This window comes from Danio rerio, chromosome 23, assembly GCF_052040795.2.
Source record: "Danio rerio strain M-AB ecotype USA chromosome 23, GRCz13ab, whole genome shotgun sequence".
NCBI lineage: Eukaryota > Metazoa > Chordata > Actinopteri > Cypriniformes > Danionidae > Danio > Danio rerio.
Window position 1 is genome coordinate 27,725,819 of NC_141043.1, and position 16,014 is coordinate 27,741,832.

The following is a 16,014-nucleotide window of genomic DNA, read 5'->3' on the forward strand; positions in this document are numbered from 1 at the left end:
GTTACCTCCTTAGTGAACACCAGTACACGGTCTTTTGGAGGTTTTGTTAGTGCATAATATTTTATCCATACTCCAAACATTGACGCCCTTCTTCAATATTAATAAATTTTCTGTTCTGATGTCAATCCTAGGCAAATAACCGAGAAAGCATGAATTTGAGGCTGCATTTTTACAAAGTCATCATGTAGACTTCTTACAAAGTATTTTACAGTGGTTTAAAAATACAAAAATAGAAGACACTAAAGTATTTTTACTACAAAATATTAACCAGTTTTCATAAACCCTATCAAATACAAATGACAAAATACTATTTTGCATTTGAAATACATTTGAAATACTTATATCGCCTATCCCTGAGCATACACACAATTTTTTTTGTGTGTGTGTTTAAAATAGTTTTATGGTAAGTTAAATCTAAATTCAAAATAAGTGTGAGAAACATTTTTTAATTTGCGACTTGCATTTTGGTTTTATAGTAAAGTTTAATAATATACAGATTAATAATACACACTGAAAAATATTAAGTCCTGCAACTTTATTTCCAGCCACCAGAGGGAGGAAGAAGATCAGAGGATGTAGAATGTTACCAGTATTACACAGCACTGTCTATTAGCATTGCAAAACTTAACCACAAAGTTTCAAAATGTGCATAATTGTCAGTGAATCACAGTGAGTAAAATGATAAATTAATAACATGAACATATTGTGATTTATGTTGTAGTAATACTAGGATCACTATACACTAATGTTTAACAGCATGTTTTGCAAGTTATTACATTTAGCAATGAGAAATTAATAGTACTATGGATTATGTTTCTGATGCAGTACTAGTAGGCTGTGCGTACATGCAGATTTTAAGTTTGTTATGGAGTGACTCCATAACAGGGCTGTCCAGTCCTTTCCAGACATCTAGTCTAGTCAGTTGGTCAATCACTTTTAGTCCCTAAAAGCAGTTCTTTCTGAGTCTAAATGTCACATGTACTGCAAAGTAGGACACAACACACACTCACTCAGACACATACACGCACAGATTTACACCTACACACATGAACACGCATTCCCTAGAGTCTGCCTGCCAAAGAGCTCTCCCTCAAGACTTGAGTATTTCATTAGTGAGATAAAACAGGGCTGAGCCCACTGAGGTTGCCAGTTTCACTGATGAGGAAAAGAGTAGCAAGGGAATCAGAAAGAGAGAGAGAGAAAGAGCAAGAGACAGAGAGGGGGCTGTGATAAACTCTGCTGCGAGCCCTCCTGTAAGCAGAGTGAGAGAGTGCAGGAGCAACAGCATAAGATTTGGACAGAACTGTGAGCAGGACCTACCACAGATTTTGCTCTTTGGGGAGAGCGTGCATTTGTTTTTGTCACCCAAGGCTGATGTATTTGGGTGTGATCGTCCCATCAAGTGCTTTAAAGTTGCTCCGAGGGAGACTGATTTTTCCCTGCAAGGAAAAAAAGGCAAAGGAAGGCCAAAGGCTAAGAAAACTGGATCATTTCCAACTTCCAATTCCCTCAGGACTTTTTTTTTCCCACCTCGGCTTCAAGAAGGAACCACATGTGAAGACTGATGGGGCAAGAGCTTAGCGTTGCTTACCAGAGAATCTTCTCAGCTGCATCACCACACAGACTCCACATCCCAGGAGCGAGACGGAGGTGAAGAATCAGAGAGAAAGTTAGAGGGAATCTGAGTAATTTCCATCCACTTCCCCCTTTCCCAGTTTGGGACCTTCTTTAGTTGCCCTCTGCTACCCCCCATGGGGCAGGAAGCGTGAAAAATCTCACTAATGGGTTTATTTGCTGTCAGCTCAGCGACGACCTGTCATTTCCCAGGATTGCTCCGCACTTGACACATTTCATAGTCGAGTAAGCTTTGCTTTGTTTTTGCCAAAGGGGCTTGAGCCTCACACTGGTAGCTGCTGAGAAGATCAAGAGCAGGCTGAGGTATCAGGTGGAGTGGACAAGTTCCTTAATCACTTTGCCTGCCTCTTACAGTATTTATCTGCCGGTGAGGTCAAGCGTGCGGGACATCTCGCTGTTCCTTTGTATTTCTTGAAGTCGAGAACTTCCCACAGAGAGAAGGACTGTGATAGAGTCTGATTTCTGACCCAACAACGGTCTCCTGGCTGGTGGGCTGAAGATGCGTTGCTGGGTACTAGCTGTGGTGACGGCTGTGCTCTGGAGCCAGTGCATCCCTCTAGGGTGGGCCGAGGGCAGGAAGGTGCCTAAGAGGCTGAAGGAAGGCGCTCCACAGCACACCGAAGCATTCAACACCACTCTTTCCAACAGCGAGGAGCTGGATGGCAGCCCAAAGGTAGATATCACATGAGCCTTTCTCAATGCATTGCTGTTCATTATCCAGCTCTGCGCATTAACACCACTTCACATCAGAGTGTTCAGTAATAGTTTTACACAAGCTCTTGTTTAGAAGCAGTGTTCAGGTGTGCAGTCTTTTTAGGGCTACAGCAACTTGATGCAGCATTCTCAAATATGTCTAAAAGATGATTATTATTACAGTAAAGGTGTCTTGAAGTGCTAATTCAGTCAACATTGTGCTTTTAAAGGTATGGGCTCTGAAAAAGGCTGATTTTACAATTTTGCTTTGACTTTTTTATGTAGCTATGTCAGATATTGTATATTTAATAATGGTTGTTATAATTAGCTTGTTTCTGTGTGACTTCATTTTAGTGACATTGAAGGTAATCAGCAAGGCTGTGAAACACAGATGGCTGACGCCACTGTTACAAGTGTTTTAAATATCTTGGGGCTATGTTTTATCGAGAGACTTACCCTAATGGCTGTTCTACTGTATAAGTAAAATTACTTGAGAACGATGAAAGGTGTTTACATGATTTAATACACCATAAATTATATATATATTATTTAAAAAAAAAAAAAATATATATATATATATATATATTTTTTTTAAATTTATTAATTTATATATTTTTTTTAATTATGGTGTATTAATGAAGAGTTCAGATGAAAAAAAAACTCTAAGTGCCGTCTGAAATTTCCATAGAAAATGAGCATTTTTCTCAGCCTCCCTTGTTTATGCTGAGTTATTTTACTTTGAAAATCATAAAAGGAACTTATTCTTTGCCATAAAAGTGAAATCACTGAACCTAAGCATTGTATATATATATATATTTATAAATATGTTTATTAATATTTTTTATATATACAGTTGAAGTCAGATTTATTAGCCTTCTGAATTATTAGCCCCCCTGTTTATTTTCCCCCCTAATTTCTGTTCCCCCTAATTTTTTCAACACATTTCTAATCATAATAGTTTTAATAACTTCTTTCTAATAACTGGTTTATTTTATCTTTGCCATGATGACAGTAAATAACATTTTACTAAATATTTTTAAAGACACTTCTATACAGCTTAAAATGTCATTTAAAGGCTTAACTAGATTATATAGGTTAACTAGGCAGGTTAGGGTAATTAGGCAAGTTATTGTATAACGATGGTTTGTTCTGCAGACTATCGGAAAAAATATAGCTTAAATGGGCTAATAATGTTGACATTAAAATGACTTTTAAAAAATTTAAAACTGTTTTTATTCTAGCTAAAATAAATCAAATAAGACTTTCTCCAAAATAAAAAATATTATCAGACAAGCTTTGAAAATTTCCTTGCTCGGTTTGACATAATTTGGCAAATATTTAAAAAAGGGGGGCTAATAATTCTGACTTCAACTGTATAAATATATATATTTGCATTGAATGGATCAAAAAGTAATAGTAATAGCCCTTTTAACTGTACAAAATGTTTTGTTTTAAATAAATCCTAAAACTTTTGATAGAAAATTATTTTAAAATGTTTTCATAAAATGATTTTACAGAAATCCTTAAAATGTTTTGTGGTTTCCAGAACTGTTTATGCAAAAATAAATAAATAAATTACATAAATCTAAAAATAAATAAAGAAAACTTAAATAAAGTCTTGGGGCCCTATCATACACCCGGCGCAATGAGGCGCAAGGCGCGGCTCAATACTTGTTTGCTAGATTCAGCTTGGCGCAAGAGTCGTTTTGAGGCGTTGCGCCTCGCTCTTTAAATAGCAAATGCATTTGCGCTCATATGTGCGCCCATAGGCATTCTGGTCTAAAAAGGAAGGCGTTCTGAGGTGCACTGCTGGTGCGTTGCTATTTTGAAAAACTATAATAGATTTTTCATTTGACCAAAACAAACCCGGTCTAAACTCCAGCGCAGAGCCTTCTTAATATCGGGAGGCTTTTTCAGTTCATTCATAGCAATTTGCTTTTGTATAATGTTATTATTATTAGCAGTATTATTTATTAAATCCATATTTATATTTGTTTTATTAAAAACAAGCTTAGATTTGCCCAGCTGCAGGTTTTAGACCATATGGGGCACAGCATGTGTTTTAGGATATATCTCAGGTTTTTGAACAAACTTCGTTATTATCGTTCATTTATTCGTTTGCTGAAAATAAAAACTGAATTAAGAAATAGTTTTGAAACAAATATTTGTGCTTAACAAACGAAATTAATTATTTATAGGCTAATTGATGTCTGTGCATAAAGGTTTACCTATCGAAGAGCGAAAGTGAAAGTAGATCGTTTATCTCTCATTCTTGCCCGGTAGATGCTCTGTTTAACTGTTTTCTGTAAAAAAAAAAACTGTTAACTGTTTGCTAGTGAAATGCTCAGTTTTTTCACTTCCACTTAGTTTACATCCTGTAAATAGCAAATGCGCTTATGGCGCGACGCAGCTGGCTCTTAAAGGGAATGGGAGATAGACTCTGATTGGTTTATTCTCAAAACACACCAATAACTCATTAAGAAAATAAACTCAACCCTTTTAGACCATGCGCCACGGCGCAAAGCGGATTTTACCATCTTTAAATTAGCGAAAATGGATTCTGACACGCCCTGAAAGCGTTTGCGCCCTGCGCTTTGCGCATGGACCGTCAAAATAGAGCCCTTGGAGTTTCAAAAAACTAAAATATTACACAGATATATGATGTTTATTAATTTATGTATAACGTGTATGATAGATCAATAGGACTCACAAGATGCACAGTGATAAAAAAAAGTCAATATACAATAAATTCACTTTGAGTAAGTTGGCTAAAACATCTGCCAAATGTGTAAATGTAATGCGTTTTATCGAGCGATCATTCCTCACAATGTAAAACCCCTTTTAACAGCTAGGCAGATATAATACCTCAGAATGATGTGTTTTAAATGCTCTGTTAAATATGTCAGCACACTCATCAGCAAGCAAAGCCGACTGAATTTGGCAGTCACAGTTGTCTCTCATCATGTTTCGTATATGTGCCCGAGCAGAAGTCGCCGGCTGCTTTGCAAACTTTGGCTATTTGAACAAGCTTAGAGCCAGCTCATCCAAAGCCCTTGATGGAGATGCTACAACCGCTTCTAATTAGCTTGGCACAGACTCAAACATGTACTGTATGTTTCTGGAGAGTTAGAGCTCTTGACAGGTTTAATTCTCTTGAACAGCTCAACAGAATGAGTCTCAGTATGATAAATAGAGCACTTTGCAGGTGTGTGGCCTTTAGAGGGCCAAGAACAGGCTCTAATGTGTGAAATGGGTGATTGAGGATTGAGTTATGTGAAGAATGCACATTCAAAGGGGCTGATCAGAGCATCAATTAGTCTGCTTTGTAGCGGTTCACCAGCAGAACGTTAAGGAAAACTTATTTGTTATTTGAGACTTATGGTGCCAGTATGGCTTCAGATGATGATAATGGTATAGCAGGGTTGTTTTTACATTTGCATTTGGGGCTCAGCGTGCACATTAATGTCAAAACAACATCAAAAACAAGTAGAAAATGCTTAATATTAATAATAATAATAATCCTTACATTTATATAGTGCTTTTCTAGACACTCAATGTACTTTGCACATTGCCACCACATCCACCACCATACACTATACTGGGGTGTTGTGACCCACACAGACCACAGATTGAGCACCCCCTGCTGGCCTCACAAACACCACTTCCGGCCTAGCTTATCCATGTGGCCTCCCATCCAGCCCTGCTTAGCATCAGTGGGTGACCATGTGAGAGTTGCAGAAAACTAATTGCTTGTAAATGGTTTGAATATAGGACTGTTCTATGATTGATTTTTTATGTGTTTTTGAGACCGGTGTTATAGATGTCAATTTTTTGTTCCCTTGACAGTAATTTGAGGTTCTTTACATGCATTGCAATACATAAACTAGTTTAAATTTGCAAATGAAGCTTTCAGATGAATAAAACGTTTCTTATATTGTAATACGCTTTGTCTTGGGTTTTTTGATGGTCAAAAAGACATTAGTGTGTGGATGTCAAATAGACGTCAAAGTTTTGATATCAAATTGATTTGTGTTTTAGCATGTTTTTTAGCATCTATGTTAATTTGACGCCATTTTGGGTATAAAATAAAGAATTAAGTTACGTTTAACCCAAGAAAGATTGATATAATGATAACTATTTTGATATGCCACTGTGTTTGTGACCACACCAGTGCATAATTTTTTGTTTATAATAAAGCAATATACCAGTTACCTGTGGTTTTGTACTGTGCCACTTTATATGATTGTGCTCTTTAAAGATAGGTAGATTCATTCATTTTCCTTCGGCTTAGTCCATTTATTTATCAGGGATCACTACAGCAAAATGAACCATTAACTTATCTAGCTTGTTTTTTACACAACAAGCAGATGTCCTTCGAGCTGCAACCCAGTACTGGGAAACCATACTCTTTCATTTACACACATACACTATATGGGGGAAACCGGAGCACCCAGAGGAAACCCACGCCAACACGGGGAGAACATGCAAACTCCACACAGAAATGCTTACTTATCCAGCCAGGACTTGAAGCAGTGACCTTCTTGCTGTGAGGCATCAGTGCTAACCACTGAGCCACAGTGTCGCCTAAAGGCAGGTAGATTCAATTTGTAATTGATTCCATCAATATTGTAACTTTGTCATTATATTTACAATGTACTTACAATTATCTTTGGGTAACTCCTGTGTGCACACACTTTGTTTTCTGGCTCCATCATGGCCAACGTATAGCTATTCCAGCCCTGTATTTGTTTATTGCTCCTGTATTGTTTAGAGATTAGGGTTTCCATTGGAAAATTAGCTCCTGTCTCAGCCCACCCATAGAGCTGGCATTCTCAAATAACTCCCATCTATCCCTGTGCCAACCACGCTCAGTATAACATTTGTGCCTCAGTGATCTTGTTGACGAGAGTTATTGTTTTGAGTTTTTACACATTTAGTAAAGTGCGGCCTGGTTGTGTTTATTTTGACCTTTTTATTAATGTATTTTCAAAAAGGGATTGTAAAATGTAAAAAAACAACAACTTCACATTAACTAGATGCACCTCCCTTTTGCAAGATCACAAGGTGCATTATCTTATAAAACTCATTTATTCATTTACTTTTCTGCTTAGTCTCTTTATTAATCTGGGGTCGCCACAGCGGAAACAACTTATCCAGCATATGTATTACACCACGGATGCCCTTCCACTTGCAACCCATCACTGGGAAACACCCATCCACACTCATTCACACACATACACTATATCTTACCCAATTTAGCTATACCACATGTTTTTGGAGCACCCCGAGGAAACCCACGTCAACACCAGAGAACATGCAAACTCCACACAGAAATGTCAACTGACCCAGCTGAAGCCCAAACCAACGAATTTCTTGCTGTGAGGCAATCGTTCTACCCCCTGAGTCACCGTGAATCCCCTATCTAATAAAATCTGTTATTTTATTTGGAAATTCAAACAATAAATGTTATTTTGTAATGCAGAACACAAGGGAATCGGTTCATTCAGCTCAATCTCAAAATTCTAAAGTAAAAATAGTTGTGAATTCATACAGAATCTTACAATGACATGCGTACAAAATATAAACAAACAAACAAAAATATATGAGATTGTATATATTTCTACAAAATATTTCTCAAACTTGTTCTGCAAACTTTTACAGCTTGTTAGTTCTCTAGAGAAGAACATTTCCACACTGTAAAACCCCAAAATTTAGGGTAACTCAAACCATTTGAGGAAACCGATTGCAACAATCTATTTAAGTTCAAAAACTGATCCCAATGAGTACTGTGAACTTAATCCATTTGATTAAACGAATCAATTTCAGTACAGTAAAACCCAATAAATGAAGAGAACTCAAACCAACTAAGTACTGTAAAACCCATTAAGGCAACTCAAACAGTTTGAGGAAACCAATTGCTACAAACCATTTAAGTTAAAAAACTAATCTATGAGTAGTGTGAACTTCCTCCATTTAAGTTGAAGTAATGAGGTATTTAACTAACTCATTACCTTCAACACTAAGTTCAAAACTCTTTTCAAACGAGTAGAATTAACTTTCAGTAAATTTTGAGTTATTTACACACGTTTCATTAGATAAAGTTGACTGTTGGGGTTTACAGTGCATTAACATTGTGCACTACATTAGCACATGTGATTTATATTTTACTTAACATCCTTGTAGTCTTGAACATTTAATGTATATGTTTAGACAAATCTGTCATGAAAACAAGCAATGAAATCCACTTTGTAAATGATTATATTTCGCAATGAATTGGAGTAGAAGCTGACTTTTATAATCAGATTTAAACAATAGTGAAAACTTATGTGCAGTTTACATGATTACATACAGCTTTTTACATTTTGATAATCAAATCTTATAATAAATAGCACTTGGATGCGATACTTTTGAATCTGTTGTTAACTGTAGCATTTAATATTATAGTAATGTGAAGTTAATATTATAGTAATGTGAAGTAATAGGGCTCGCTAGATACATTGTGTTTTTTTAATGTACCAAAAACATGACTTCAAATCTTACGTACAAACACACTCAGAAATGTACTAAATCTGTCACTGGGGTGGTACTTTTTTAAAAGGTAACATACAGGTAGACATTAGTACCTTTAGTGTACACTTTTGTACCTTTAAGGTTCCCTTTTGTACCTTTAAGGTACTCAGAGGTGAGCATGTGTACTTTTTAGGTATTAATATGTACCACAAATTGCCCTACACTGTAATCCCGAATAAGTTGACAAAACTCAAAAAATTTGAGGTAATCAGTTACGTCAAATTTTTTAAGTTATGAAATTATCTATTTTAAGTAAACAGAAACATTATGTTTTGAGTTTGTTGTACTCATGCAAGACACTTCACCTAACTTAAAATACCCAAGTTACTCAGCTTATACGTTTTAATTGCAATTAACTTAATTGTTTTAATTTTTCCAAACTTTAAATACTTAGTCACCCAGCTCATACATTTTAATACCAATTAACTTAATTGCTTTAATTTCTTTCAACTTTAAATACTTAAATCACCCAGCTCATACATTTTAATAGCAATTAACTTATTTTTAATTATTTATCTCACCTTTACATACTTTGTCACCCAGCTCATACATTTTGATAGCAATTTTTAAAATTAACTTCTCCATCGTCAGTTTCACAAATAAAATTAGCCATTATTTTAATCTTTAAACCCCATAAATCTGTCAAAATAAATCTGTAATTTAAAACACACAGACAATACCATTTTAGACATTTATTGTTAAAGAAAAAATGTCCAACAGTACTTTCAAATTTGTCTCCTATGCAATTACAAATGTCTTAAAACGATAAAAACTATTAGACATAAAGAGATTGAAAATGAACACTATTCTGAAATTAATAAAAAATTACCCACAATGTAAATATGATATCAGACATAAGAGCCTCAAGAAAAAACAACTATAAGTTTGATAAAATTTAATAATACATTAATAAGTGTAAAACTTACTCTTAACGCATTCGTTAAAAAAAATAATAATAAGTGCACATTCTGTGAAGTGACTCGTTTAGTGTAAACTACACAGAAACTGTATATATATATATATATATATATATATCGTTGAAGTCAGAATTATTCGCCCCCATTTATTTTTCCCCCAATTTCTGTTTAACGGAGAGCAGATTATATATATATATATATATATATATATATATATATATATATATATATATATATTGTAGCGAAGCAGAGGGAAAACAGCGACACAGTTGGATAAGTTTACAGACAAGTCCCCGGAGGGTGCTTTATTTACAACGTGAATGGGGTGTAAACGGTGCTCTTCTTCAAGGTGAGGTGCTCTGGTGCTCCGGGAAGTAAGTGAAGGACAGTGAGTAGTCGGATGTGGGATCGTCACGAGCTGGAGTCTGCTGTGGAGAGACAGAGAGACAAGCGTTAGCGCATGGAGTCATTGGGTGAATGAAGCTCATCTTCTCCTTGCGTGGGCTTGGTTTATATGCCTCTCCACTTGATGACGTCCAGCTGTGAACGATCCTGTGTTGATGATGGTCCAGCTGGGTTGAATTAGCGACCAGGGCGACGTGGCATGTGTGCGCTCGTTACAATATATATATATATATATATATATATATATATATATATATATATATATATATATATATATATATATATATATATTCAGTCTTGGTTGAACTATGATTCTGTCATTTACTTATTCCAAACCTGTTTGAGTTTCTTTCTTCTGTTGAAAAAAAAAAAAAAGCTGAGACCTGTAACCACCGATTTCCACAGTATTTGTTTTCCTATTAGAAAGTCAGTGGTTACAGGTTGTCAGCTTTACTTAACTTTTGTGTTCAACAAAAGCAAGAAATTCAAGCAGGTTTGGGACAAGTGAAGAGTTAGTAAATGACAGAATTTTACATTTGGACAAACTATCCCTATATATAATAAAATGCATACTTACCAATTAAAGGTAAATAAATGTTTTGAAGTTACTACCCCAGAGACAGTCTTTATTAAGTTAAAAAAAAAAAAAAAAGCTCTACATCAACTCATTCTTTAAGGTTTCCATGCTACAAGACTTTTCTCGTACCCATCATCCATGCCAAGCAAAACTTTTTGCACAAGTTCAAAGTCCTTTACTATATATTATGTGAAGAGCATACATTAATCCATACAAGACAAGAAAGGTCTGGAAGTGTGCTGTGGGTGGTGTCCAATTCATTCTTCAGGACAACAGAGACCCTCAGTGAATGCAGGGCCAATAAAGCATCTTCAGTCAGCAGGATTATCAATCTAAAAACATAATTCAAGGATATTAATGTAAGGACAGTATCAAAATGACTGAGCCAATATTATATGATTCATCAACTATTCTTGATTACAAATATGTTATTAAGTAAAAGTTTTCAAAACTTTCATCTTTTCATTAAACATGCCTAATTGTGAAAAGAATGAATGAAGTCTTACCATGGTGTTCCTAAAGAATCTTAAGTCACGCTCACGCAGCAAGACCAAAAGACCTCTGATAACAGTAGTCCGTCATGAACTGACATCATTCAGTTCCTGGAAATCAAGAATCTATTTTTTAAAAATTAAAAAAATAATAATAATTCAAATTATATTTTAATGTATACTTTAACACGTGACCCCAAACATACCTGCTCATCATAAACCTTTAAAAGATTAGCCAGGGTATCTGCTCTCTTGCCAGTTTTGGATGCTGTTTGCCTTAAAATTGTCATCAAATGAAATAGGTGGTGGTCCAGTTTTGCAAAGAATTTGTGGGGAAAATTCTCATTTGTAACATGTTGGTACTCTGCAAACAGCAAAAAGAAACAAGAGAGAATTTCATAAAACAAACCCACACCACAAAATATACAATTCTAGAAAAAATTTATTAATATTATTATTATGTTTCATTTACTTATCTATTTTTTACCTCAGATGAAAATCAGGTGTTGATCAGATGTTGAAAGCAGGATCTTCATGTTGTAAACTGAACTCAAGGTCTAGCTGAAGTTTCACTTTCCTTGCTGCAAAAGTATCATTGATAAATACACTGTAATATTTATTTTATCTGGATATGCCAGGCATAGTAGTACAAAATAAATATTTTACCCACCTTTCACATGCCTCCATTTAAGAACCTTTCTGTAGTCAGCAACACCTGACCTTCAATTCTGTATGTACACAAAGTCACAGTGTCATTTAGCTGAGAGTGGAAGTAGTACAATTGCCTGATGTCTAACGTTAACCTCCAAAACGGTTAGCAATAGAGCTGATTATCATGTTAGTTGCTTTAATTCGATGAACACAGATTTAATTTAAACAGTATTGAAATTTCTAAAACTGAATAGGACGACAAAGAAATTTAAGGCCTGATTTTAAAAGCTAGAAATAACAAAACTTACCTTATTGTCTAATGATGTAAAAATATATAGACTAAAATATTTATATTTTTAAGATATAAATATATTTTAAGCTACAAAATTTGCACAACAGAAAACTGTCTTCTTTACCACGTCTTGAATATTTTGTTTTGTTATTATTTTATTTAATAACATAATTTTGTATTAATGTGTTATAGATATGCATACTTTGTTTTTTAGGCTGTTTATATTCTCTCCAGAGTAAACATTTTAAAAAATAGATTGAAAAAAAAAAAACTTTTATCATACCTTTAAAATACATTTGACCTAAATGACATTTAAACTCACTTAACTGATCGCATTAATCAGGTAATCATTGATATGCAGAGATGTCGTCTTAAGCGCGAGGAAATATTAAGTGTTGATCAGTGCTGGTGATTGAGGTAAAGTTAGTTTTATATTTACACATTCAGACTTTCTCCCTAATAATATAATTTCAGAAAGGTAATTTTTGCATATTCTTAATGGTGAAATCATATTAGCAGCCAATGACTTTCAAAGTACAACATTGTTCAGTCATAAAAAATAGTGCATTTAGTGTAATGTTGTTTTCATGTCATACTTGCATGTGATTTCAGAACGAATAGACAAAGAACCATGGTAAACAATTTATGGAGCGAGTCACAAGTTGTTACTAAATGAATGTATGAATATAAAACCAACTTTACCTCAATGTGGTAGTGTAAAATGAAGCTCTGCTCTGTACCTGCTCAGGTGAGGAGCGCAGCTTAAATGTTCTCCGTCAGGCTATCCTCATAACTACATGGATCAGCAAGCAACAAGCTGCGTGTGACAGAGTTAAGTTTTGAGACTACGTTTTTGCGCGTCATCAGAAAATACCGTTAAGTGTTTAGGCGGAGATCATTTGAGTTATGATTAACGTTACGTTTCTTGCGCCTTTCGTTTCCGAAGTGCCTACAGATCGCGAAGATGATACCACATTCACAGACTGGATGGAGTTCAGCGCAGCGCCATGACATGCGGTTGTGAGAGCGCGCGTCTCCATGACAACTTCAGCACAGGCTGAGAAAAGGCATACTCGCGCCAAGATTTAAATTTTTTTGAAAAATGTAATCTGCCGATTTTAAATATTTTTGTCTTTATCACACTCTGTTAAAATTCAGAGTTAACACATTACAACTAACGCTAACATTGCACTGATTCTAACTTTTTAAACAGTAATGTTAACGTTAGTTAGCAACAAGTGAGGCTAAACATGTTTTCTGTAATGTACGACATGTAAACGCACCCTGATTAACTCTACATTACATTGAACTGTTACTGTGATTATATTAATTAAAACATACATTTAATATTTCTTGGATTTGTAAATATTTTACTTACTGTAGTGTGAAGCGAGGCCGATCGGCCATCTTGAAAAAAACGAATGAAGCATGAGCACGTACGTGAACCTGGATGACGTCAGACGCAAAATCACTAGGCTGACAGAATTTGAGTTAATGAAACTTTAAAGAGACATTTTGTATAGATTAAACCCAGCAGAATTGTTCACCTTACTTGAAAGATTAAATTTTTACAAACTCAAAAATAAGAAAAAGTTCTAAATACTCATCAAGGTTAATTAAGATAAACGAATTTTAATGATTTAAGTTAATAGAACTCAACTCAATTAATTAGTTACAGCATTAGGGTTTACAGTGTAGTGACACATTTTGTAACTTTATTTCTGAGAGTTTATTGATCACTTATGAATACACATTTTCAAGTTTCTATAATCAAGTTTCTCCCTTTTGGAAGGTTTGTTTTTTATATCTTAGTTTGCCTAGTCTTGAACATATCATGGATCTATTTGAAACTATTTGTAACATGAAAACAATGACGCCACTTTGTAAGCTATTATATTTCACAAAGAATTTGAGAAGAAACCACATTTTATAATCAGATTTAGATATTAATTTGAAAACTTATTTTAAATTTAATTTGGGGATGGGGTCACTAAATCTAAATAGCACTTGATTGTAATTATTTTGACTTATTTTTGTGCAGTTGCTTAAATATAGCTTCCGTTAAAAAGTTTTGGCATTACATTGATCAAGTATGTCAGTAAAGACATTTATAATGTTACAAAACATTAATGTCAAACAATTATTTGAAGTGAAGTGCCCTGTAAATGAGGTCTGTTGACCTTGAGTCAACCTCCCAATGCTATACTTTCATCTTGGCCCAGATGTCTCTTCTTTACCTCTTCTTCTTCTTCTTCTTCCTCTCTTCATAGCCAGCACAGGCAGGGTGCCATGATGTAATTCCTGGGAAGGTTAGGTGGGGAGATATTTAAAGACCCTTGGCAGAGCTCTTTCCCAGCCCATTGATTCTGTCATTCACAGGCCAGGCTGACTCCGCTGTGTCTGGGACATCCGATAGGGGCGGTGCGGCCCCCTGAAAAAACTGGGGCAGCAGGCCGCATAAGCCCCTCACAAAGCCTCACAGAAAGGGTCCTGAAAGAGGACACCTCGAGAAGGATTAGTCACTCTCCCTCCCCTTGCTCACATTCTTTTCATCTTGTCTGGTACAATCACAGACTAATGACATAATCACTGTAAAACCCTGTGTTTGGCCAGATTTGTCACTGCCAGAAAGCGTCACCCAGGCTGGGGACTAAGGGTGACATTCGTAGGAGGTCATCTTTAGAAGGTATATGTGGGGGATCTGTTCTTTATCAATCTAAGCCATATGTCTTGATAAAATCACCAAAATCCAAAAGAGATCTTCATTTGAGCATTCTCAATATTGTTTAAATATGAATCTTTTATGTATAGTGTTAAAATGCAGTCTCAACATCTAACATAGTTTGTGTTGTTATTTTTTAAGGATTTTTGCAATGTACCAGGTTCAAATCTTTTCAGTGCCAGTGTTTATTGTACTATTTTTCATTCAATTAATTCATTTAGTAGGTTCAACAGAGGTTATATGCAAAATGAATGTAACCCATGTAACTTGTTTCACAAGCAAATAACTCTTTCGAGCCAGTTCTTTTTTAGTGAATCAAAACATACTGTGCGGCCAGTATAATTCACTACACAAACAAATGATTCAGAAGCCGTTTTATTTTGCGTGAATTAAAACATACAGCATGACCATTGTAGTTCCACTCACCAAAAAAAAAAAAAAAATGTAGTAGTTTTTTAAAATGATCATTACCAGTCTAAATAAGGACTAGCACCACTCTAAATAAACCATTATTATGTAATAAACCAAAATAAGACTGAATAATTCATCAAAGAATGTCAGAAAAAAAACAAAGCACATACACTGAAAAAAAATGATGTCTGCGAAATTGTTGCAATCAAGTTATATGGGTTGGATGTAAACAAACAAATTAATTTTAGTAGTGTTCAACTTAATTTGTTTAAATTCAGCCCAAATAAATTGCTTACAACCACTTAACTTTAGTAAATTTAAAGAAATATTTTCTTTTCAGTGTAGATGCTTATTTACATGGCAACATCTCAACACTCCTAATGTGTTGTACTATCAAATATACAAGACACTTGTGTTTTACATAGTCGATTCAAAAGTCATCACTCGATTGAATGAGTGTTATAAGTAGTTATTAGCTGATAGATATGGAGAGGGTACAGGGGCTTTCTGCGCCTACTAGTAGACTCAGAAGTCTGTTATTATCCATCACCATGGTTAATCAGCAATAGATCAGATACGGCTGTGGCCGGAAGTTACCAAGAATTATTTATACTATTTATTAAACTTCCTATTAATTGTATTTTATTACC

General features: G+C 34.9%; 1 protein-coding gene and 1 long non-coding RNA gene across 8 annotated transcripts in view; one reads left to right on the top strand and one right to left on the bottom strand.

The window, feature by feature from the left end:
* The window catches only part of c1qtnf12 (C1q and TNF related 12), a 49,966-nt gene that overhangs the window by 4,222 nt on the left and 29,730 nt on the right, over positions 1–16,014 (top strand). Inside the window, exon 1 of one of the 3 annotated variants that reach the window (XM_087306213.1) lies at positions 1,260–2,308. The exons of 1 other annotated variant lie outside the window; for it this stretch is intronic. In XM_087306213.1, the coding sequence (XP_087162339.1) occupies positions 2,135–2,308 (174 nt within the window). In that variant the 5' untranslated portion in view covers positions 1,260–2,134. 3 annotated transcript variants of the gene reach the window in all.
* LOC137489126 (uncharacterized) lies at positions 10,090–13,654 on the bottom strand. Of its 5 annotated transcripts, none has more exons than XR_015523614.1 (7): positions 13,610–13,654; positions 11,959–12,016; positions 11,776–11,869; positions 11,495–11,652; positions 11,304–11,399; positions 11,012–11,129; positions 10,090–10,243 (listed from the first exon to the last, which is right to left on the bottom strand). It is a non-coding gene; the product is annotated as an uncharacterized LOC137489126 (long non-coding RNA). The 5 variants fall into 5 exon arrangements; XR_015523613.1 differs by having other exon boundaries at positions 11,000–11,129; XR_015523615.1 differs by lacking the exon at positions 13,610–13,654 and adding an exon at positions 12,972–13,274.